The 18,815-nt window shown below is 60.5% G+C and overlaps 1 protein-coding gene across 5 annotated transcripts; it reads right to left on the bottom strand.

Moving 5' to 3' along the window:
- Positions 1–172: 172 nt before the first annotated feature.
- Positions 173–18,570, bottom strand: TRAF7 (TNF receptor associated factor 7). 5 transcript variants are annotated; one of them, XM_032460195.1, is made up of 22 exons: positions 18,417–18,487; positions 13,034–13,250; positions 10,746–10,882; positions 10,450–10,507; positions 8,782–8,873; positions 6,177–6,293; positions 5,677–5,769; positions 5,457–5,490; positions 4,638–4,821; positions 4,406–4,534; positions 3,534–3,751; positions 3,385–3,458; positions 3,149–3,197; positions 2,938–3,065; positions 2,697–2,779; positions 1,926–1,965; positions 1,683–1,799; positions 1,466–1,588; positions 1,146–1,265; positions 924–1,055; positions 722–841; positions 173–551 (listed from the first exon to the last, which is right to left on the bottom strand). In XM_032460195.1, the coding sequence occupies exons 3-22, from the start codon at positions 10,842–10,844 to the stop codon at positions 537–539; spliced, it is 2,025 nt and encodes a 674-aa protein (XP_032316086.1). In that variant the 5' UTR covers positions 10,845–10,882; positions 13,034–13,250; positions 18,417–18,487; the 3' UTR covers positions 173–536. The 5 variants fall into 5 exon arrangements, with proteins under 5 accessions (XP_032316086.1, XP_032316083.1, XP_032316087.1 ...); XM_032460192.1 differs by having other exon boundaries at positions 4,400–4,534; positions 18,417–18,484; XM_032460196.1 differs by having other exon boundaries at positions 4,400–4,534; positions 10,764–10,882; positions 18,417–18,480.
- Between the last annotated feature and the right edge of the window lie 245 nt (positions 18,571–18,815).

Below are 18,815 nucleotides of genomic sequence, written 5' to 3'. Positions count from 1 at the left end.
GCTAGCCTGTTCCTGGCAAGGAGAATTCACCAAAAAGCCTGCTCCTGGGGTTGTCAACAGGAGCTGCCTGTGGTCCCTCCCCAGCTTCTTCCCCACAGGCTGCTGGGGCCTGTGTATCCCAGTGTTCTCAGGCAGCCTCCCCCTCCCCCTAACAGCCTTCCCCACTCACAGCCACAGTCTGTGCAGCTTTTATTTCAATCAAGAAGTAATCAAATCTATATACAGTCTAAAAACAGTAGAAAAGGTGAGTAAAAAGGCCTGCAGTCCATCTGGAGTGGGGATGGAGAGTGGGCCTGGTGAGCGTCGTACCTGGCACCCAGAGCAGGGCTGGGCACTGTCCTGGCAGTGACAACGACAGGGCCAAGCAGGGGGGGGTCCCTGGGCGCAGGGCAGGGAGGGCACTGCCTGACTGGCTGGCTGAGTCTGCCTGCCTGTCCCACAGGGCAGGCAGGGACCCCGAGACCAGCCATGTGGCCAGCCTGACTTGGACAGGCCTAAGTTGGGCCCAGGGGAGACAAGACCCAGCCCGGATTCTGTTAGCAAGTCCAAACCTGCAGAGGAAAGGCTCTGTTTCAGGTTCCCCTTTGGCCATCCAGCCCCAAAGCCACCTGCAATTCATACTTGCCCTCCACTTCCACCCGCCCAGGGCTGCTAGCTCCTTGTCCCTCCTCCCCAGCTCCACACATGCGGCCCTTTGGATGGTCTGAGCCAAGGCGCTGACCTTCACGGTGCTGTCCACAGCTCCTGAGAAGAGCCGGCCCCGGGACACTGCCAGTGCCGTCACGCTGCCTTGGTGCCGCAGCAGGGTCTGTGTGCAGATCATGTTATCCATGCTCCAGACCTAGGGGTACACAGGACATGAGGACCTGCCCAGGCTTGGCCACCTGCCCAAGGCCTCCCACTGTCACTAGGCCATCTCGCACCCTGAGAGACCGGTCGTAGGACGCGCTGAAGACTTTGGTCTGGTCTGGCGTTGAGATGACTGCCAGGGCATACACGGTGCCGACGTGACCTGTCAGGGTCCGCACCTGCTCCTTGGACTCGATGTCCCACACCTGAGGAGGGTGGCACAGGCAGGTTGGAGACACAGACAGGGGAGGACAGGGGCCCAGAATCAGGCCCTGCCCCTCGGCACCCACTCTTACATGGATGAGGTTCTCGTAGGTGCCACAGACAATGTGGTGATTCGTCACAGCAATAGAGTAGACGCTGCCACCAGACGTCTGTAGGACGTGGATGCAGTCGAGGGTCCGGATGTCCCAGATCTATGGGCAAGCTCAGGCCACTTGGTCCCAGGCCAGGTGTCTCATCCCCTGGGCCTCTGGGGCTTTGGACACCGTAGGTAGGCAACCCACCTACCACCCAGGGTGTGTGTGAGGGTCTCCCAGTGCTGGCTGGGTCAGGGCAGGGCAGGCAGAGCCCCTGGAAGTGGGCCTGGGAAAGGCCAGCGTCGGGAGGGGCATACCTTGATTGTCTGGTAGGAGCCACTGTACAGGTAGCTCTGGGCTGCCACCAGGGCCCGCACCCAGTGGTTGAGGCCGGTGAGCTCCTTCTTCAGCTTCAGCTCAGTACCCACGATGTCCCAGACCTATGGGAGCAGCCATGAGTACAGGCTGGGTCAGGGGGTGGGGGAAGGCATCCCCACCCGCTGCCCCGCACACGTGTACCCCTCCTTGCCTGACCTTGATGGCCTTCAGGGAGCCGCTGAAGAGCATGTTGTGTGAGGACACCAGCGTACACACTGGGTTGTCATGGGCCCGGATCGTGTTCACCTTCTGCAGGTTCTGGATGTCCCACACCTAGCAGGAGGGAGGACGGGAAGCCTTAGGGACTGGCCCTGAGCCCAGCCCCCAGCGGCACAGCGAGCCTGGGGCTCTGAGATATGGGCAGGGCCCGGAACCCGCCTGCCCGCTGGCCCCACTCACAATGATGGTGCAGTCTGCAGAGCCACTGTAGAGCTTGCACCTGGGGAAGCAAAGCCAAGGCATTGGGGTGCGAGAAGCCAGTGTTCTTGCTGTTGCTGTCCTGGCCAGGCTAAGGTGGTGCTGGCCACCAGGAACCAGCAGCTTGGGCCAGTACCAGGGCCACTGCTGCTTTCTTGAGCCCATCCTGGGTTTTACTGTCTCAGGGAGGAGACCTTGGAAGTGGAGGCCCAGCACTTGGTGCCTGCCTGGCACATGTCTGACAGCTGAGCTGGGGGGTAATTACCCGTTAGCGCTGCTGGCAGTCAAGCTGTTACTTCCTGTGAGCCAGCATCTCTCTCTCTCACACATACACACTCACACACCCACAACATGAAGCCTCCTGACACGGGATAAGAGGGAAGGTCTAGAAGGGACACTCTGGGGGAGAGAGGATGCCCGCACTGGCTGCTCTGTGGTGCAGTGTCCTTTGGGCTTTGGCTACAGGCCAGCAGTAGCTAAGCTCCTGCCTCCACTCTCTGGTAGTCCCACCTGTCTGTGGCTGCCTGAGGCACTCCAGGGCCGGAGCTGTGCTCTGTGAATGTACAACTTCAGAGATGAGAAGCCCACATGCCGCCACCCAGTGACTCTGCCCCACTCAGGGTCAAGGGTTTCTCACAGGAGGGGCAGACACAGCCGCTCTAGGAAATGTGCTGCCATAGACTCAGCTTGCAGTCCATGGGGCAGCAGCACGAGGGCCCTGCAGTCAGCGGCTGCACCTGTGCCTGCACTCACCCCTGGATGCAGAGTGCGAGCACAATGCCGTCATGGCCCTCCAGCGTCTTCTGGCACTTGTAGGTGGTACACGTGTCCCACACCTGCAGAGACCGGGGCATCAGGCCAGGTCCCAGAGGCGTGAGCCCAATGGCAGGGATGACATGAGGCATGGGGGAGGGGAGAGAGCCCTGCCCATGGGGAGGCCTTTGCCCACCCCTGCCCTGCCAGTCTGCCGAGCTCCAGGCAGGACCCTGCCCACCTTGATGGTCTTGTCAGAGGAGCCGCTGAAGAGGAGGTCCCCCATTGAGTAGACACAGAGACACCAAACAGGGCCTTGGTGGCCCACGAAAGTTCCTTTGCACTTGAAGATCTGCTGTGGGTCATAGGCTGCAGAGAGATAGGGGGAGCTGGTAAGGGACCTGTCGGGGCCTCGGGGACGGCAGCAGGAGCAGCAGTGGGCCTGTACTCACATCCTAGGATGCCCGTGTTCAGCCGTGCATTGATGTGGGACAGCTCGTCCTGCAAGACCAAGAGCAGAACAGAGGGTGGGGGCACGGCAGGGGCAGCAGTAGCCCTCCCCAGCACAGACACTTAATCCTGAGAGGGAACAAGCCTCCCGCTGGGACCCAAGCTGAGACAGTCCCATGTCCCCCACCCCACCCAACTTCCCTGCATCTGGCCCCGCCTGAGACCCCTGCCTGCTCACGTTCAACATGGACGCATCCCTCCGGAACTCCATGAGGTCCTCGCTGAGCTTGCTCTGGTTTTCATCCAGGACATCTGAGCAGCCGGGGAGAGGGTGTCAGGGACCAGGAGGAAGGGTTTCACCCTGCCCCCTCCAGGCCAGGCTCTCACCAAACTTGAGCTCCAGGCTCTTCTCCAGCTGGTCAATCTTCTCCGAGAGCTTGCCCAGCATGGAGCGCAGGAAGGCGATCTCCTGGTCCTTCTGGGCCAGCGCCACATGCATCTCATGGAAGCGGTCGTCTGTCTGCTGCAGGAATTCCTTTAGGCCCTCAAAGCGGCAGGTCTCCAAGTGCGTCTCATACGTATCCTGGTTTCCAATGAACGTGCACCTGGAGGCATAGAACGGCTGCCCTGTCCACCTGCCCACCTGCCCACCCAGTGGGACCCTTCCCTCTGCCTCCCCAACCCCAAGAATCTCTTGAATCCTACTTCAGTGCCAAACTCTCCACACCTGCGTGCCCGCCCATCCATCCTGCTTCCACCCAGCCATCCAATCACTTCATTCCTGTTCAAGGGTTCCTCCCCCACCTCATGGCTTCTGCCTTAAAGAGCCAGCTGCTGCCTCTTCTTCCACCCCTACCTCCCCTCTGCTCTCAACTCCACCTGTGCTGGTCCTTCTGCTGGAAGCCCTCACACCCAGGTCTTTGCCCGGCTCCTGCCCCCACATGCATTAGTTCTCAGCTCAAGCCTTCCCGGACCACCCCCAGCACCCTGACCGCTTTGTCCCCTCTGTGTTCCCATGGGGCTCAGGTCTCCTTCTCGGCACCTGTACCTCGGGTTGTAATTACACAGTCGGTAGTGTGGCTCCCGCTAAGGTCGTCTCCCCAGCGCCCGGCACACAGGCAGATCTCAATCAAGGTTTGCTGAAGGAGGGACTGTGAATGCCAGCCCTGGCCTGCCCGCCCCCTCCAGCCCATCTGCCCCCACCCTGGGGGCAACCCCGGGGCAGCCCCGTGCACCCACCCCCGCCCACTCACCCGTACTTGGAGTGGGGACACTTGATGTGCTCGCACTCCTTGAGGTGGGCCTCCAGGTTCATCTTGAGGAGGGGTGGGCAGCTGGGGTTGTTGGGACACCGCACAGGCCTGTAGTCACAGCTGCCCTCGTGGTCCCTAGGGGAGGTGGGACATGGTGGGGCACGGGCTGAGTCCCCAGAGGTACTGGTTTTCGGTACCCCTGGTGGGTGGGGAGCTGGGGAACCAGGGAGGCACTTACTTCCGGGCACTGAGCTTGATGGTGAAGGGGCACCCTCGGGGGTCCACCTCGAAAACAGTGGGCTTCCCACCCGCTGCCGCCCGACAGCCGTGCCTGCAGTGGATGAAGAGCTCGCCGATCTGCTCGGCCACCGCAATGTTGTTCACCACCACCGTCAGTTTGGCGTTGTCCACAGGACACTTCTCTGGGGAGTAGGGCATGATGACCCCACAGCCCACCCAGCCACCCCCTCTCCTGGCAGCTCTGCCCCAGGCACTGTGGCCAGGCTGAGCTAGGAGAGACTGTTCCCTGGTGACTGGCAGGCTTGGAACTGCTCACCCAGTGGGTGGGCTGAGCCTCTGTCAGGGGCCTAGCACACCCATCTGCCTTCCCATCTGGGGCACGCAGAATAGGAAAGGGGTGCACAGCTGGGCCACTGAGATTGACCAGCGGGTGAGCAGGTCGAGACAGAGTATGGAGACGGCCAGCTCTGGGCCCAGCTGCTAAAGCCTGAGGCGGCAAGGCAGACAGCCTCGACAGTGAGGGCAGCACTGCCAGAGAGCAGGTGCTAAGCCTAGGAAGCCCGCCCACACCTGCCATGGGGAGGGCATTGAGCCTGGGAGGCCCTGCTTGTGCGTCTCACTGCTCTGCTCGCCAAGGTCTTGAGCTCATCTTAAGCCCGGCCTGAGCGGCCATCCAGAAACCACCACCATGGGCAGGACTGCGGAGACACTGCAGCCAGGGGCACAATCAGTGCTGGGCCTGGGCCGGGACCTCTGCGGAGGGACCTTCCCCCGAGCTGGGAACACAGTGGCTGAGTCTGGGCTAAGAGGGACCTACCTGACTTCAGGGCGCATCTTCGACAGAAGGTATGCTGTGGAGACAATGGGCAGATTGGGATGCAACCTCAGAGTTGCCCCGACCCCATGCCCACTGCAAAGAGCAGCTCCTGGGTGGCCAGACCAGGCCTGTCCTGTGACGGAGGCCAAGGCAGCCCACTGGCCTCACAGTGGTACACAGGCTGGGGAGAGGGCAGGCTGGGCGGGGAGGGCAGCCTCACCCCACACGTGGTGATCACAGGGTCCTTGAAAACACTGCAGCAGAGTTGACAGCACAGCTTCACTGACGGCTGCTCAGCAAACACCAGCGGCTCCTAGAACCAAGCAGGTCAGGGTAAGGGTGGGGCCCGGGGCAACTGACATGGGTGTGGGCACCTGGAGCGCCCAGCCCCACCCCCTGTAGGCCCATACTGCCCTCCTGGGGGCGGAAGCACCTCTACTGGGCTATGCCCTGAGAGGAGCCTAGTGAGGCCCAGGGGTGGGCCTGAGTTCCAGGGGACCTGAGCAGGAAGAACCCCTCCAGCCATGCCCTCGGCCGGCTAGCACCTACCCGTCCCTGGGATGGAGGCCCCACCTTACCTTCCCAAAGCTACTCTCTGGGCAGCCTCTGGGGTGGGGAGTGAGAGGAACATGCCTGGGGGACTGGGCCTGGTCCCTTGAGTCTCTCATGTGGACCAGGGCCCCAGCACAGTGAGGGTCCCCTCTGGGCCACCACACCTACCGGCTCCTCCTCCTCCTCAGGCAGCGAGAATGTGGACCGCAGGGACATGCTGGACTCCGAGTGCAGGGAGCGGACAGAGATGGCCGAGTCAGAGCGGCGTGGGGTGCTGATGGGGGGCTGCGGTGCAGATACAGGTGGCTGTCAGCCAGCAGGAGGGTGGGGCCCCAGGGCCACCCCGTCCCTGTGGGTGCTCACTCTGCCCACCGGGCCCCGCCTGTGCCTGGGGAGCCGGTGCCGTGCCTAGGCCCCCGCCTGCCCGGCGGTCCCGGCCCTGTTGTGGGGACGCCTGCTCACATCTGCCAATTTTCTTTGTGTAAATGGAGAGACTTCCTGCTATTCAATTCTACGAGGACGCACTAGGCCTGCTTCCTGCTTCCCGTGAGGGAATGTGGGCCGCAGAGGGGGCACTTCCACCAGCCAATCCCAGGCAGCCACGGCCCCCAGACTGCTGGAGGGAAAGGAGGGGAATGCTGGCTGGGAGAGGCTGCAGGGCTCTACGTGCCTGCTGGTCTCTGCTGCCCACCTGGCCTTCCTGGCCAGGGACACTAGCACAGGCCAGTGGGGCTCCCAGGGAAAGTGGAGACACCATCACCAAACCCCAGCCAAGCTTCTGACTGCAGGAGGGAGGGCCACGAGTGCCTGTCTCTGCCTGAGCCACCAAAGACATGGATTTGGGGGAGTCCCAGGGCAAGGGGTACTGTCCCTTACTCCCATCTGGGGCGAGAACCCTCCAGAAGAGATCTGACAAGAGCAATCGCTCCCCACACTCCTCCCCTCCCACCCCAAAGCCTCATTCATACGCCATAAACCTCCTGCCTCGAAACTCAACCCATCTGTCCCCTCTTGGTCCCAGCCGCTCTGGGGCCCAGCTGCCTGTCTGAGCCTCTGTGGGTGTGGGGACCATTGGAAAAATCCCCTCCCCGCCAGCCCAGGGGACCCACTGCGGGCAGAGGGTGGCTGGCTGGGCAGTGCCAGCTCCACACAGAAGCCTGGCTAGTTTCAGGGCCTGGCTTCCCTGAGTGGGGGCAGCAGAAATCTTGGGCCCCAGCATGCCTGCAAAAGGCACCTCCCAAACCAGGGCAGTGCCCACCCGCCATCATAGCATCCTGAGTGGCACGTTTGCATGGAAATGCCACGTGAGGAATGAGAGGGGAAAGTCAGAGGAAGTGAGTCAAATCATCCCTAGGGCAGCGATGGAAACCAGAGGGTGAGAGCAGGACCAGATGGGAGCTGGGCCAAGCACGTGGGGCCCAGCCCAGATGTTTTCCCCACCCGCCTGCCCGCCTGCCCGCCTGCCCCTTGAGGGGCTCTGCTCTTCCTAAGTGACAGGGCAGATGCTGCCGGGCCTGGGCTGGGGGCAGGGGAGCTAGCCCCAAACTATAGGGGCTAGGAGAAGGCCCAGCTCCTCGGGGCAAGCAGAGGGGGTGGCCTGTGGGTGCCCAATAGCCAAAGACAAGGTGCCCAGGTGGCCACAGCACACCTACCTCCTAAAGCCACCCAAACCCAAGGATTCCAGAAACTACTTCCCTCCAAGCCCGAGTGGGCTGGCGAACCTTGTGTTCTCAGCCACACTCCAGTGGGCAGCTCAAAGGACGCGGAGACTGAGGCAGGTAGAACCCAAGGGAGTGTGGCATAATACATTTGCCTGGTGTTTAGAGAGGGCCCAGTGCAGCGCTAGGCAAACGAGTGTACTTGTTCAAATCATTAAAAATAGTTTTTTTCTTCCTATTAAACAGGAAACAAAGGCTTGGCCATCCTGCATGAGAAGGCTTCGGTGCTGGGAGGCTAGGAGGGCTCGAGAGCCAGCCGAAGTCTGTCAGGTGCTCCGAGGGAGAGCGGAAAGCTGCCCCAGGAGAGGTCAGGGGCAGCGCCCATGTCCCCACCCCCGCCAGCTGGGCCGGCCTTTGCTTCCCCGGGGCCATCCCAGGGCCCAGTGAGGAGGGCCAGTGGACAAACAGGGAATGGTCACTGTGACACTGGCCACACAGCCAGGGCACTGACAGCCAGCCCCAACTCTGCCCTGAACCCCTTCCTCATTCCACAGAGCTGGCGACAGGGAACTCTCTGGCTCCTCAATGGTCAGCACAGGCGTCACAAGCCCCCTGTGCTGATCCCCCAGCTTGGGCCTGTCCATGTTTCCCCACCTGCTGAGTCCCATCTCCCTTGTCAGGGCCCCCAGACTAGGAGCCCCTGCCTCTACCCAGCAACCCACCCACTTGTCCTCTACTCAGCCACAGAGGACACTTTAAAACTGGGGATCTGATCTTGTTACCCTCCTGTCTGAAGCTTTTGTGGCTCCTAACTCCCCAAGATGGAGCCAAACGTGCCTTGTTCTGGCATGCAGGTGCCGTCCCCTCCTGCCACCACTCAAAACCCTGCTGTGGGTGCTTAGGCCTCAAGGTGTCCCCACGTGCTAGACCCTCCCACCTCAGTAGTTCACCTCACCCTCAGACCTGAGCTCAGGGTGCTCCTCATAGCTGAGCCTCCACCTTCAGCCCCTCCTGAGACCTGGGCCTCAGGAAGGAAGGCTTGGCAGAGAGAAGACCCCTCCAACCCATCCCTTGCCTGCCTGTGGGGTGGGGAGGGTGAGCAGACGCAGACCTACCATGCTGTCCTCCTCATCCCGCGGGGAGTAGGCAAGGGAGCTGGAGGAAGAGGGCGTCCTGCGGTGTTGTTTGTATGTGCTGGTCCCATCGGCTGCAAGAAAAAGACGGCCGAGATGCTGTGAGCGTGGGCTGTCGGGGGAAGCCTGACCACCGTGACCTCCTTCACAGATGGGCCAGTGTGGGGACAGAGGCTGGACTGGGTGTCAGGGAAAGTTTGGGTTGTCTTCCCAGGTCTAACCATTACCTAGAGCTCAACCACAGGGCTTGGCCTGCCCTGGACAGTCCCAGCGCTGAGCCCAGAAGCTCCCAGCCACAGCCCTGCCACTCCCAGGCAGGCCATGGGTAGGGTGGAGGGGTCTTCTCTCAGTCTCTACAAGGGACATTGTCTTCTTTGACCCTCAAGGTAACCCTGCCAGGTGGGTTCTCTGACAGCCTCAGTCCAGAGAAAAGGAGTAAGGCTGAAAGGTCCAAGGCCCTTCAGTGGGTACGTGGTGGGGCCAGGATGGCAGCCTCTTCCACCAACTCCTCCCCTGGTGTGGCCAGTACCAGGAGCCCACCAGAGGCCTTCTTGGCCTCCTCCAAGGAAGGCTGCTGGAGGCATGCACCCTCTTCTTCCTGCATGTCACCCCAGCTGCCCAGAGAAAACACTGGTCACGGTCCATGTGGGAACAGAAGTGACCCTCATAGGCCCTGCAGGCGACAGCCAGAGGCCTAGAGTGGCCACCACTCGTCTTAGGCCGCAGCCAGGCCCAGATGTCACAACAACCAGCCCTGAAGGCCTGGGTTCATGGTCCAGGCTTCAACTGGCTGCCCTGTGGCTGGGCCTCAGTTTCCCTGTCTGGAATGAGAGGGCCCGGGTGAGGCGATTGTTCATGCCTGGTCACTAGCTCTGACTACCCCTGCCACTGAGGAGGTTGCTGGGTGGGACAAAGGCGAGACAGGCCTCTGTCACTCTCCACCGAGCTTATGACTGCCATGACAGGGTGCTACACGGTTTCTAAAGGTAGATGAGAAATTAAGAAACAATTACTTGGGTGATGCGAATGGGGGGGATGTTTGTTTGCTTTTTCTTCAGAAAGGAGTATTTAAGAAAAAAAGAGGACTCTTTCACAGCCCCCGAGGGGGTCACAGCAGTAAAAAGAAGCCAGTGGAAAAGCAATTAAAAAACTAATTAGCAGCTGGTGTCCTCCTACGAGGGGGCAGAGTTCTGAAAAGGCAACAGAACACACGCTGCTCCCCAGAACCAGCAGCCCTGACCCAAGGGCCCTCACCCTCATGTCTTCAGGAAAGAGGCCGTGGCCGTGTGTGCTAGTTCCTCACCGCCCCCTCAAACACACGGTGCTGGAGCCTCAGTCATGGGACCAGACTCGAAAAAGGAGCCCGTGAGTACTTCTTACCACCTACCCATGCCTGGCAGGGTCCCTAGTCCTGACCTTTCAGGGGCTGCCAGGAGCCTGGGGTGGACGAGTCAGGGGTCACCTGATAAGGGATGGGTGTCCAATGCGATGCCGGGAAGTCAGGCAGCCCACCCGGAGGGGTGGCAGGCAGGGCTCAGGGAAGAAGGTAGGTGCAAGGGGATGCCAGGGTTGAGGGAGGAGGATGCGGCCGCAGGGAGCGGGATGGCGGGCTCCGGCCCAGCCCGGGTTGGCCTGGGCTCACAGGCTCACCTTTTGTGATGGTGGTGACAGCCGAAAAGGCGGGCCCAAAGGTGGTTTCCATTCTGGTCTGGAGAGAGAATGGATGAGACTTGGCCTTGACCCCACAGAGAATATGGACAGACACGTGGACGTGCACTGACAGGCCTTCCCACCAACGCGCCTACACACACACATACACTCGGACACACTGACCACACACACAGCACCAGCCCATCCAAGGGACCTCCAGGTTGGGAGGGGACTGCTCTGGAAGCTCTTCTGGGGGCTCTGGGTATGTGGGGGTGTGCACAGAGGGAGACCCTCACCTGAGGGTGTCCCCTTACCCCGGTGGTGACGTCTGGGGTGGGAAGGTTGGTAGGCCCCCCGGAGAAGCGGTTGTAGCGGGCACTCTTGCCCGAGCTCATGCTCTAGAGAGGCATCTAGGGTCCTCGGGCAGCGTCCCCTGTGGGTGGAGCACAAATGAGGGGCTTTAGAGACAGCAGCCAAGCCTGTCAGTTGGCCAGGGCTGCTCGCCACGGGCAGGGCTGCTCCCCATGGGCAGGCCTGCTCTGGCCGCCCTCTACCACCAATAACAAGGGTGGGTCCATGTGGTCGAAGTCCCTTCCCCGCCCTCTTGTCCCAGGTGTGCACAGGCCAGAGGAAAGGAGGAGGCCCCGGATGCAGGAAGGCAGCTACCACTCAGTTCTACCTTCCTTTAAGGCTTAGCCCTTTGGAAAAGCCCACCAGCTCTGCCTCAGAGCTAGAGAGCCCCTCACTCCTGCTCTGTCTGTTCTTCTGGGTCCAAGGTCCGGATGTCCCTGGGGCCAAGGCTGGGTATACACAGCAAGACCAAGCCACATGCCAGGGCAGGTGTGGTCAGGCCCCAGCTAGTCCCAGTCTGCAGGATGGTGGAGATACTGGTCACACCCTAGGAACCTGCCCGGTAACATGACCAGAGCCCCATCTCTCACCAGCCTCCGGACACAGAGAAAGCCCCTTTGGGTAGGGGAGGAGAGATGAGCTCAGATTCTCAACCTTGTGCAGGTCACTCACCCAGGAACCAAGGATGCCCTTTTGCCCCCTCAGTGTGACTAATGTCTCATGGGCTAGGGTGACAGGGAGAAGGCACAAGGGGAATCATCCCAGGCCTCCAGTGACTGCCACCCCCCGTGATGGAAGGAGCTAAGGTGGGCCCCAGGAGAGCTGGCCAGCCCAGGTGTACCCATAGACTAGGGAAGAGATTAGAAAGAAGAGGAGACACAGGCAGCAGCTCACACTGAGGACGGAACCCCAGAGAGCTGCTCCACTGCCGAGACAGCGCCCGCCCTCCGGTGGCCCTATCAGCAGGCACCTGCTCCAAGCAGTCTTCCAAATAGCAGGATCCACAGCAGTCTATAGCCAGGAGCACCGTCTCCCTCTATGGCAGTCGGCTGTGTTTAGTGCCAAGAGGCCCCAGCTTGAAGCCAAACTCCCCACAGGGAGGAAGGCCACATGCTCAGGAACACTGCCACCAGGCCAACTTGGGGTCCCTGCCTCAGGAGACCCCTAGCAGCATCCCCTGGACACCACACTATGGGCTCATCACCCGCCACCCAGCCTAGCCATCAGAACCAGCATCAGGAACTCCTGGGGGAGGCTGGGCTCATTTTGCTCCCGGGAGCAGCATGGCAGGCAGAGGTCCACCTGCTGTGGTCTGGAGGTCCCACAGGACTGCAAGAGACTCCAGGTGGAAAGGGCTGCCAAGCCCCCTGCACTGTAGGAGAAGGCAGGAGATGCTCTCTGCTCCAACCCAGTGTGAGTCCAGCAGAGAGCAACTGCACAGTCCAGCTAGTTCTGGTACCTTCCCCACCAGGCCCTCCTGACCTGGTCCATCTAACAGCGTCCATTCCCCACACCAAGTGCACCACTGCCATGCACTGTGACCTGGGGTCCACCCAGCAGTCCCCCAACCTGGCCCACGGGTCTGCAGGGAGGTGGTGGGCTCATCCCCTGCTGTCTCCTCACCCTTCCCTCCCTGGTCACCCCTTCAAACACTGCTTGCATGCCACCCTCCCAAACTTTAAGACTCAGGCTTCAACAGGGCGGCTCTGGGCCCCCGCAGTTGGCACTGTCATGAGGCGCCTCCCGCCTCAGGGCTCTGAGGGCCCTGTGGGTCTGCCTAGATAGGGTGTCCTGAGAGCTTGGCTAAAGCCTCCCTCTCCTGCCCACCACCCTCCCTGCTATGACTCAAGGGGCTTGGCTGTGTGCCCCAGCCCAGGCTCCCTGGTGGCCCATCCTCTCAGGGGAGAGAGAGGGGCTTTGGAGACTGGGCAGGGCTGAGCCCTCAGGCAGAGGTGTGCAATTGGTCTGTCCAGAAGCCTCACTTCCAGCTCCACTCCCAGCGCTACTGTGGGTCTCCATGCCAAACAGGAAGTCTCGGAGGCTGCCCTGCTTGGGGTGAGGACACCCGGGGTGGGGTGAGGCCTAGACAGCGGAAAACCTGGGAGCTCCAGGAATCGCCCCATCAGCACGTAAAGCTCCGCCCTTTGGGGAAACCCGAGGTTGGCTTCAGCCTCAGCACCACGGGGTGCCAGGAGGGGTGGGTATCACAGGGAGGCCACTGGCTGACACTGACCTTGATTTTACAATCCATCTGCTCCCTTCACTGCAAGCTCCCAGGGCCAAGAGGCCAGCTGCTGGCTTCAGTGAGCAACACCCATGGTCCGGGTGGCCAGGACCCCAGCAGGCACTCCCCACAGGACCGGAGCCAGCCTGCTGGCCCCCGTGGGTGTCGTGTGCCCGAGTGCCTGTTGCTGCAGCCTGGGAGAGCAGGCGTCTGGCTGTCCTGCGCTCTGAAGTGAAGTAAACAGAAAGGCACGCAGGGCTCGCAGGGCAACATGCAAATCGGGCCGGAAAGTCCCCAGACGACCAATAGCGGTCAGGCCCACAGCGATGACACACAACCCGACCCGATGGGGGACGTACAAGACTGGCTGAGGAGTTAAGCTGAGTGAGGGAAGGAGGGAGGGAACCATTTCCCGGTTCACACGGGTTCAGTGTGTCGCCCTAGCCAGGGACCCAGGGGTGGGCGGGACACTGTGCACCCCGCCCACCCGGAACACAGCGATTTCATCCAGAGCATCTCAGAATTGAGCAAGAAGCCCTCAGCCCTCCCTTGCCCTCAGGGAGGTCCCCAGGGGCTGCATTTTGCAATAACAGTCTTCCCCAGTATCTATTGGCCCTGGAGACCAAAACCCCAGGAACACAACAGCACAGCTCAGCGCTCCCCTAGCTGGGCCCAGCTGTCCTGGGGGTGTCCCCTGGCCCCCCAGGGGAAGAGGCCTCTTCCCCACAGTCAGCCTGAGGTTCTCAGTCAGACAGGAAGTTGTCAACTAGAGCCAGATTCCTTACCCATCCCAGAGCCCGGCCTCTCCCAAACTAGGAAAAGCCATGGGCTGTGCAGACTAGGAAGACCTGGTGTGGGGCAGGGTGAGAAAAGGCCCCGCCCCCACCCCCACAGTCCTGCCACCCTCCCTGCCAAGGCCACCCCTGTCGGTTCTCAGGTACCTCAGCAGAACCCAGGGGAGGGACTCTCAAGGATTCTATCCATGAAAGAGAAAAGACCCCAGGCCATGATGGAGATGAGGCTGTCTGCCTTGGGTAAGGCTAGTGGGAGGATGGGACCCTTGGATGCTCAGGGTCTGTGCAGACCTCACCTCAGCCAGGGGTCAAGGCCCAGGAGTCTCTGTCCACTCACATCCATGTCTAAGGGACTTCTAGGGCCTGCAGTGCCCTGACTGCCCAGTGAGGAGCCAGAGATCTGCCTGAAATGCCCCAGCCATCCTGAGCCCCTTTTCAGGAAAGCCCCCCACCAGCTCCCTTCTCTGAGTAGCCTGCACAGGAGGGCAGCCCAGCTCCTTCGAAACCCTCCTCAGCCCACCCCCTGGAGGGAGCCCAAAGGGATCTGCTGGGGCCTCACTCTCAGGAATGTGGGACATGGCCCTCCTTTCCCCCGGGAAGTACCCAGAGGTGGTATAGATCAGACATTGCCAGGGTCTCTGCCTACTTGGCCTCAAGGCTGTCACCAGAGGAGCAGAGACCCAGGCTGGCCATGCTGGAGCTGGGGGAAGTGGGGTGGCCAGAGGCAGAGCCAAGCCAGGCCAGAGGCACCTTGAGGCAGCTCTCCCAACAGCAGGCATGATGGGGTCCCCTGAATAGCACATGCTGAGCCAGCGAGGGGTAGACTGCCCTATAAATAGTCAGGGCACACTTTTGGGATAAGTACCCCAGGAAGGAGCCTGGATGGCTCAGGAACCCTCAGCCCTTCCTGCCACGGCCCTGGGTGGCCAAATGGCGGGACTGCAGCCAGAGCTCCAAGTGCAGCCCTGACATCACCTGCAGACCGCACAGCCCCAGGGTCATCCCCTGCCTGGGACCCCCTGGCCCAAGCCCAGGCCGGGCTGCCAAATCCTACAGAGACAGGCCTGGTTGCCATAGTGAAGCCAAACACATTTCCCTCAGCAGTTCCTTGGCGTCCCCTTAATATGCTTTTTCCATTCCAAACAGGCAGAGTGTGCTGTCAGGGATCCCCCAGAACCTCAGCAGGCCCTGGTCTGAGGCCTGCCGGGCCTCCCCTCCCTCCCAGCACTCAGGACAGGCCTTTGCCCTCACCTCTGCATCCTTCCCTCGGGACCCACAGCCCAGACTCCATGGAGGCTTCAAAGCGCCTGACCAGACACTGCTATGGCCTCCCCTCCCCAGGGCTCTGCCCCCTTGTACCCTCCCCCAGCCTCCTGGCCTTTCCTGTCCAGGTCCAGCCTCTGCAGCACCCAGGGCCACCTCTGCTAGACGGAGGGGGTCTCTCCTGCTCTGTGGCCTGGCCTTAATCCCTACTTGGAATGCCTTCGCTTCCCCATCTGCCCCTTGGGGCCAGCCTCATCTCCCTGTCCTTTTTTCCCCATGTACAGGGTGGAGACCTGGCCCAGCTTGGGGGACATCCAGAAGGCTTCCTGGAGGAAGGGGTTGGCCAGATCCAGAGCAGGGAATGTTCTGGGAAGAGATGGCATTCATCCTCCTATCTCAGTGCCTGGCTGCAGGGCTGCTTTTTCTGCCCACACTCTCCCTCCAACTCAGTGCCCAGCCTAGCCCTGACTGCAGGGGCAGAACTGGGAAGCATGTCCCTGGCTGTCCTAAATCAGGGGTCTAAACTCATAAAAACAGGTCCTGGGCCTTTGCCCAAGAGCCAAGTAGCGGGCAGTGGCTAGGCCTGGTCTATACCTACAAGCCCCCCTGGCCATTTTCTCATTGCTTCCTGCGTGGCTTGTCGCTTGTGTGTCTTCCTACTTGCTTCTCTGGAGAAGTCAGGGAATGCAGCCCCAGTCCCTGGGCCAGATCCAGGTCTGGAGGTGCCCCAGGAGCTCAGAGGACAACAATCTGGCCTGCCCACTCCTCTGTCCAGCCCACGTCATCTAGCCCTTGCTGCCCCATCACCACTCCAGCTGGCACATTCCTCCGGCTCCTGCCACCTGGATGCCCTCCCAAGGTGCTCTTGGGATTATTCACCCCCTAAAAGGCTTCCAAACAGCCTGCTTCCTCCTGCCCAGGGTGGCCAAGTGCCAGGTGTGCACCATGACTTTAGCCCCAGCCCCCAGGGCCCATTTTCTGCTTCATCTGCCCCACCTGACTCCGTGCTCCTCCAGGGAGTGACCATATCTCTTCTGCTCCAGAGCCAGTGCATGAGGGACACTGGGGGCATCTGTCTATAGGGACTGGTGGGCCTGTCTTCAAGGGTGCCTCCTGCATAAGCTGGCCTGAGGCCTGAAGGCCTAGGTGCGCACCCATGGACAGACCTGAGTTCAAATCCCACCTCTGCCACTTAACGGCTATGTGACTTTGGGCCAGCTGCTTGCCTGTGTGGTCCTCAGAGTTCTCATCCATAAAAATGGAGTGGATGTACCAGGTCTGGAAGGAACTGTGAGAGACGCCACGTGAGTCAATAGTGAAGGCTCCGCTGACAGCAGCTTCTCTTGGAGAACTGAAGATGGAGGCTGAGAGCCCATGCCAGGGACATACAGCCAGTGAGAGGTCACTCCATTGCTGCCAGCAAACCACGAGGCCCCACTGTGCACTTAAGCCAGCCCCTCACTCAGCATGCTAGCCAGCAACTGAATCACAGTGTCTGGGCTGCCCAAGCCTCCCAACCTCGGCTCTTCAACTGCATCTTCTTCCATTTCCCAAACTGTCCATTCCTTTGTCCTGCCAACTGGCCAAGGGTCATACCCACTGCCTGCCAGGCCCTATCCTAGAGAGAGGGGACGTGGTGACAACTAATCATGAGTCTGACCCTAGAGAAGCTGGGAGCCTGGTGGGGGAGGCCAAGGGTCAGAAGTACTACTACGCTCTGTTCAACATGACAAAGGCACTTTTCTGTGGGGGCCTGTTCCTCCTAAGTCAGTTCTGAAGACCCCGATCTTTTTCATTCATTTCCTGGAAGATTGTGACACACAACCATAGTGGATTAACTCCATAGGGACCCTAAGTTCGAGTCCCTCCTTCCTGGTCAGTCGTCTCTTTCAGCCAGGCTGTCCATTCTCTGCTTTCCCCCAGAAGGAGGTTATGGTTTTCTGGAGATAGTGCTGCTATAGGATTCAGGCACCCTGAGACACAGGGACTGGGGTTTCCATGGAGAAATTTGAATGCCCAGAGAAGTGGAAGTGGGGATTTATGACAGAGAGAAGAGGTGTGGGAAGGAAGAGGCCCAAAGAGAAGGAATGAGAGGGAGGCCACATGCTTGGCCAAGGCCAAGGGGCAGGCAGCCCCCAGGAGAGGTGGCCTGTGTTGGGGGGTAGGGGTCTGCGGGATAGGAGAAGGGTGGGCAGACAGGCTGGGCAGCACAGAGCTCTAAGCAAGGGATGCAGCAAAGCAGGGTGGAACCCTTCCCCCTAGCGCAGGGTGTGATCCAGCGGGACACCATACTCAGCTCCAGCTCACCGCCCTGACCTGGCTCAAGACAACCAGGCCCAGACAGCCAGACCCAGTGAGGACTCGGAGATGAGGGCCCCACCCCAATCTCCACTGCACACAAGCTAGCCTCACTCTCTCCTGTTTCCCCACTGAAGCCAGCAGTCCATCCTCCACATATAACCAGAGGTTTTTATTAGACTCAGATCTGATGCCGCTCTCCTGTGCTTGAGTCCTCCAACTGCCTCCTTTGTAAGCACAAGACTATCCACGTCCTGCACCCTAGTCTGGCCTCATCCAATTCACCTCTCACCACTTTAACAGTACTCGCTGGTGTACACCAAGCTTTCTCACTCTGGGCCTTTGCGTATCTTTCTACCTCTGCCCGACAAGCTCTTCCAGCAAGACACACTGCTCTTCTCAAGACAGGCTGCTTGCTGTAGGTGTTCCCTCCCCAAGCCATTCAGGAGTCCCCTACTGAGGACTCTTTTTCTCAATGCCCTGTTTCTTTTTTCATAGCACCTATCACAATTTCTCGTGATCATGTCTGTGTATTGTCAATCCCTCCCCCAAATCTAAATCACCGGTTCTTAAAGTGGGGACGCTTGGAAATGTCTGGAGACATTTTTAGTTGTCATATTGAGGGTGAGGAGGCTACTGGTATCTAGTGGGTGGAAACCAGGGATGCTTCTCAACACCCTAAAAAGCACAGCATGGAATGATGGGCACGAAGTGTCAAGAGTGGCGAGGTTGAGAAACCCTGCACGAGACAAGCCAAGGAGAACTGGGACCACAGTCTCCCAGAGCCTCCAACCGTGCTGGGCACCTGGCGGCGATCAGTAAACGCAGGAAAAAGGACTGAATAAAGGAGAGAATGAAGGAAGCGAGCGAGCGATGGACCAGCTGATAAACAGACGTACCTACAAGACAGACCCTGGATTGCCTCAGCCCCGCCCCCTAGGCCCGACCCCCTCCCCAGATCCCAACACGCGCCCCCCCGTCCCACCACGCGGCACCGAGGCGTAAGCCCCAGGCCTGCACGCCGCGCGGACACTCACCCGCCCGTGGCCGCTCGGGAACGGCAGCGCCACCCCCCCGTTTCATCGTGCCCCCTCGGCCCCTGGCCGGGAAAGGGACAGGACGCTCGAGCCGGAAGCACTCAGGCGCTGTGTCCGCCGGGACTTGTAGTTGCCAGGCTCTCCCAGCCCCCGGCGGCCGCCTTACGCGAGACTCTTCAGAAACTACGACTTCCGGCGGCTCCGACGTAGCGGGGTGGGATTGGTGGCTTCAGAATCACTCTATGTTGCAGATCGGAGCCTGATGGGCTATGTGTATCCGTCGCTCACAGTTAGATTCAATGGCCTCTGCAAAAGGGTGGAGCTTTGGGTGTCCGGTTCGAGAGACCGCCCCAAGAAGAAATGCCAAGGCGCGATTGGCGGAGGCAGGAGGAGTAGAGA

This window comes from Camelus ferus, chromosome 18 (assembly GCF_009834535.1).
Source record: "Camelus ferus isolate YT-003-E chromosome 18, BCGSAC_Cfer_1.0, whole genome shotgun sequence".
NCBI classification, from domain to species: Eukaryota; Metazoa; Chordata; class Mammalia; order Artiodactyla; family Camelidae; genus Camelus; species Camelus ferus.
This window is presented reverse-complemented; position numbering and strand designations above follow the sequence as displayed.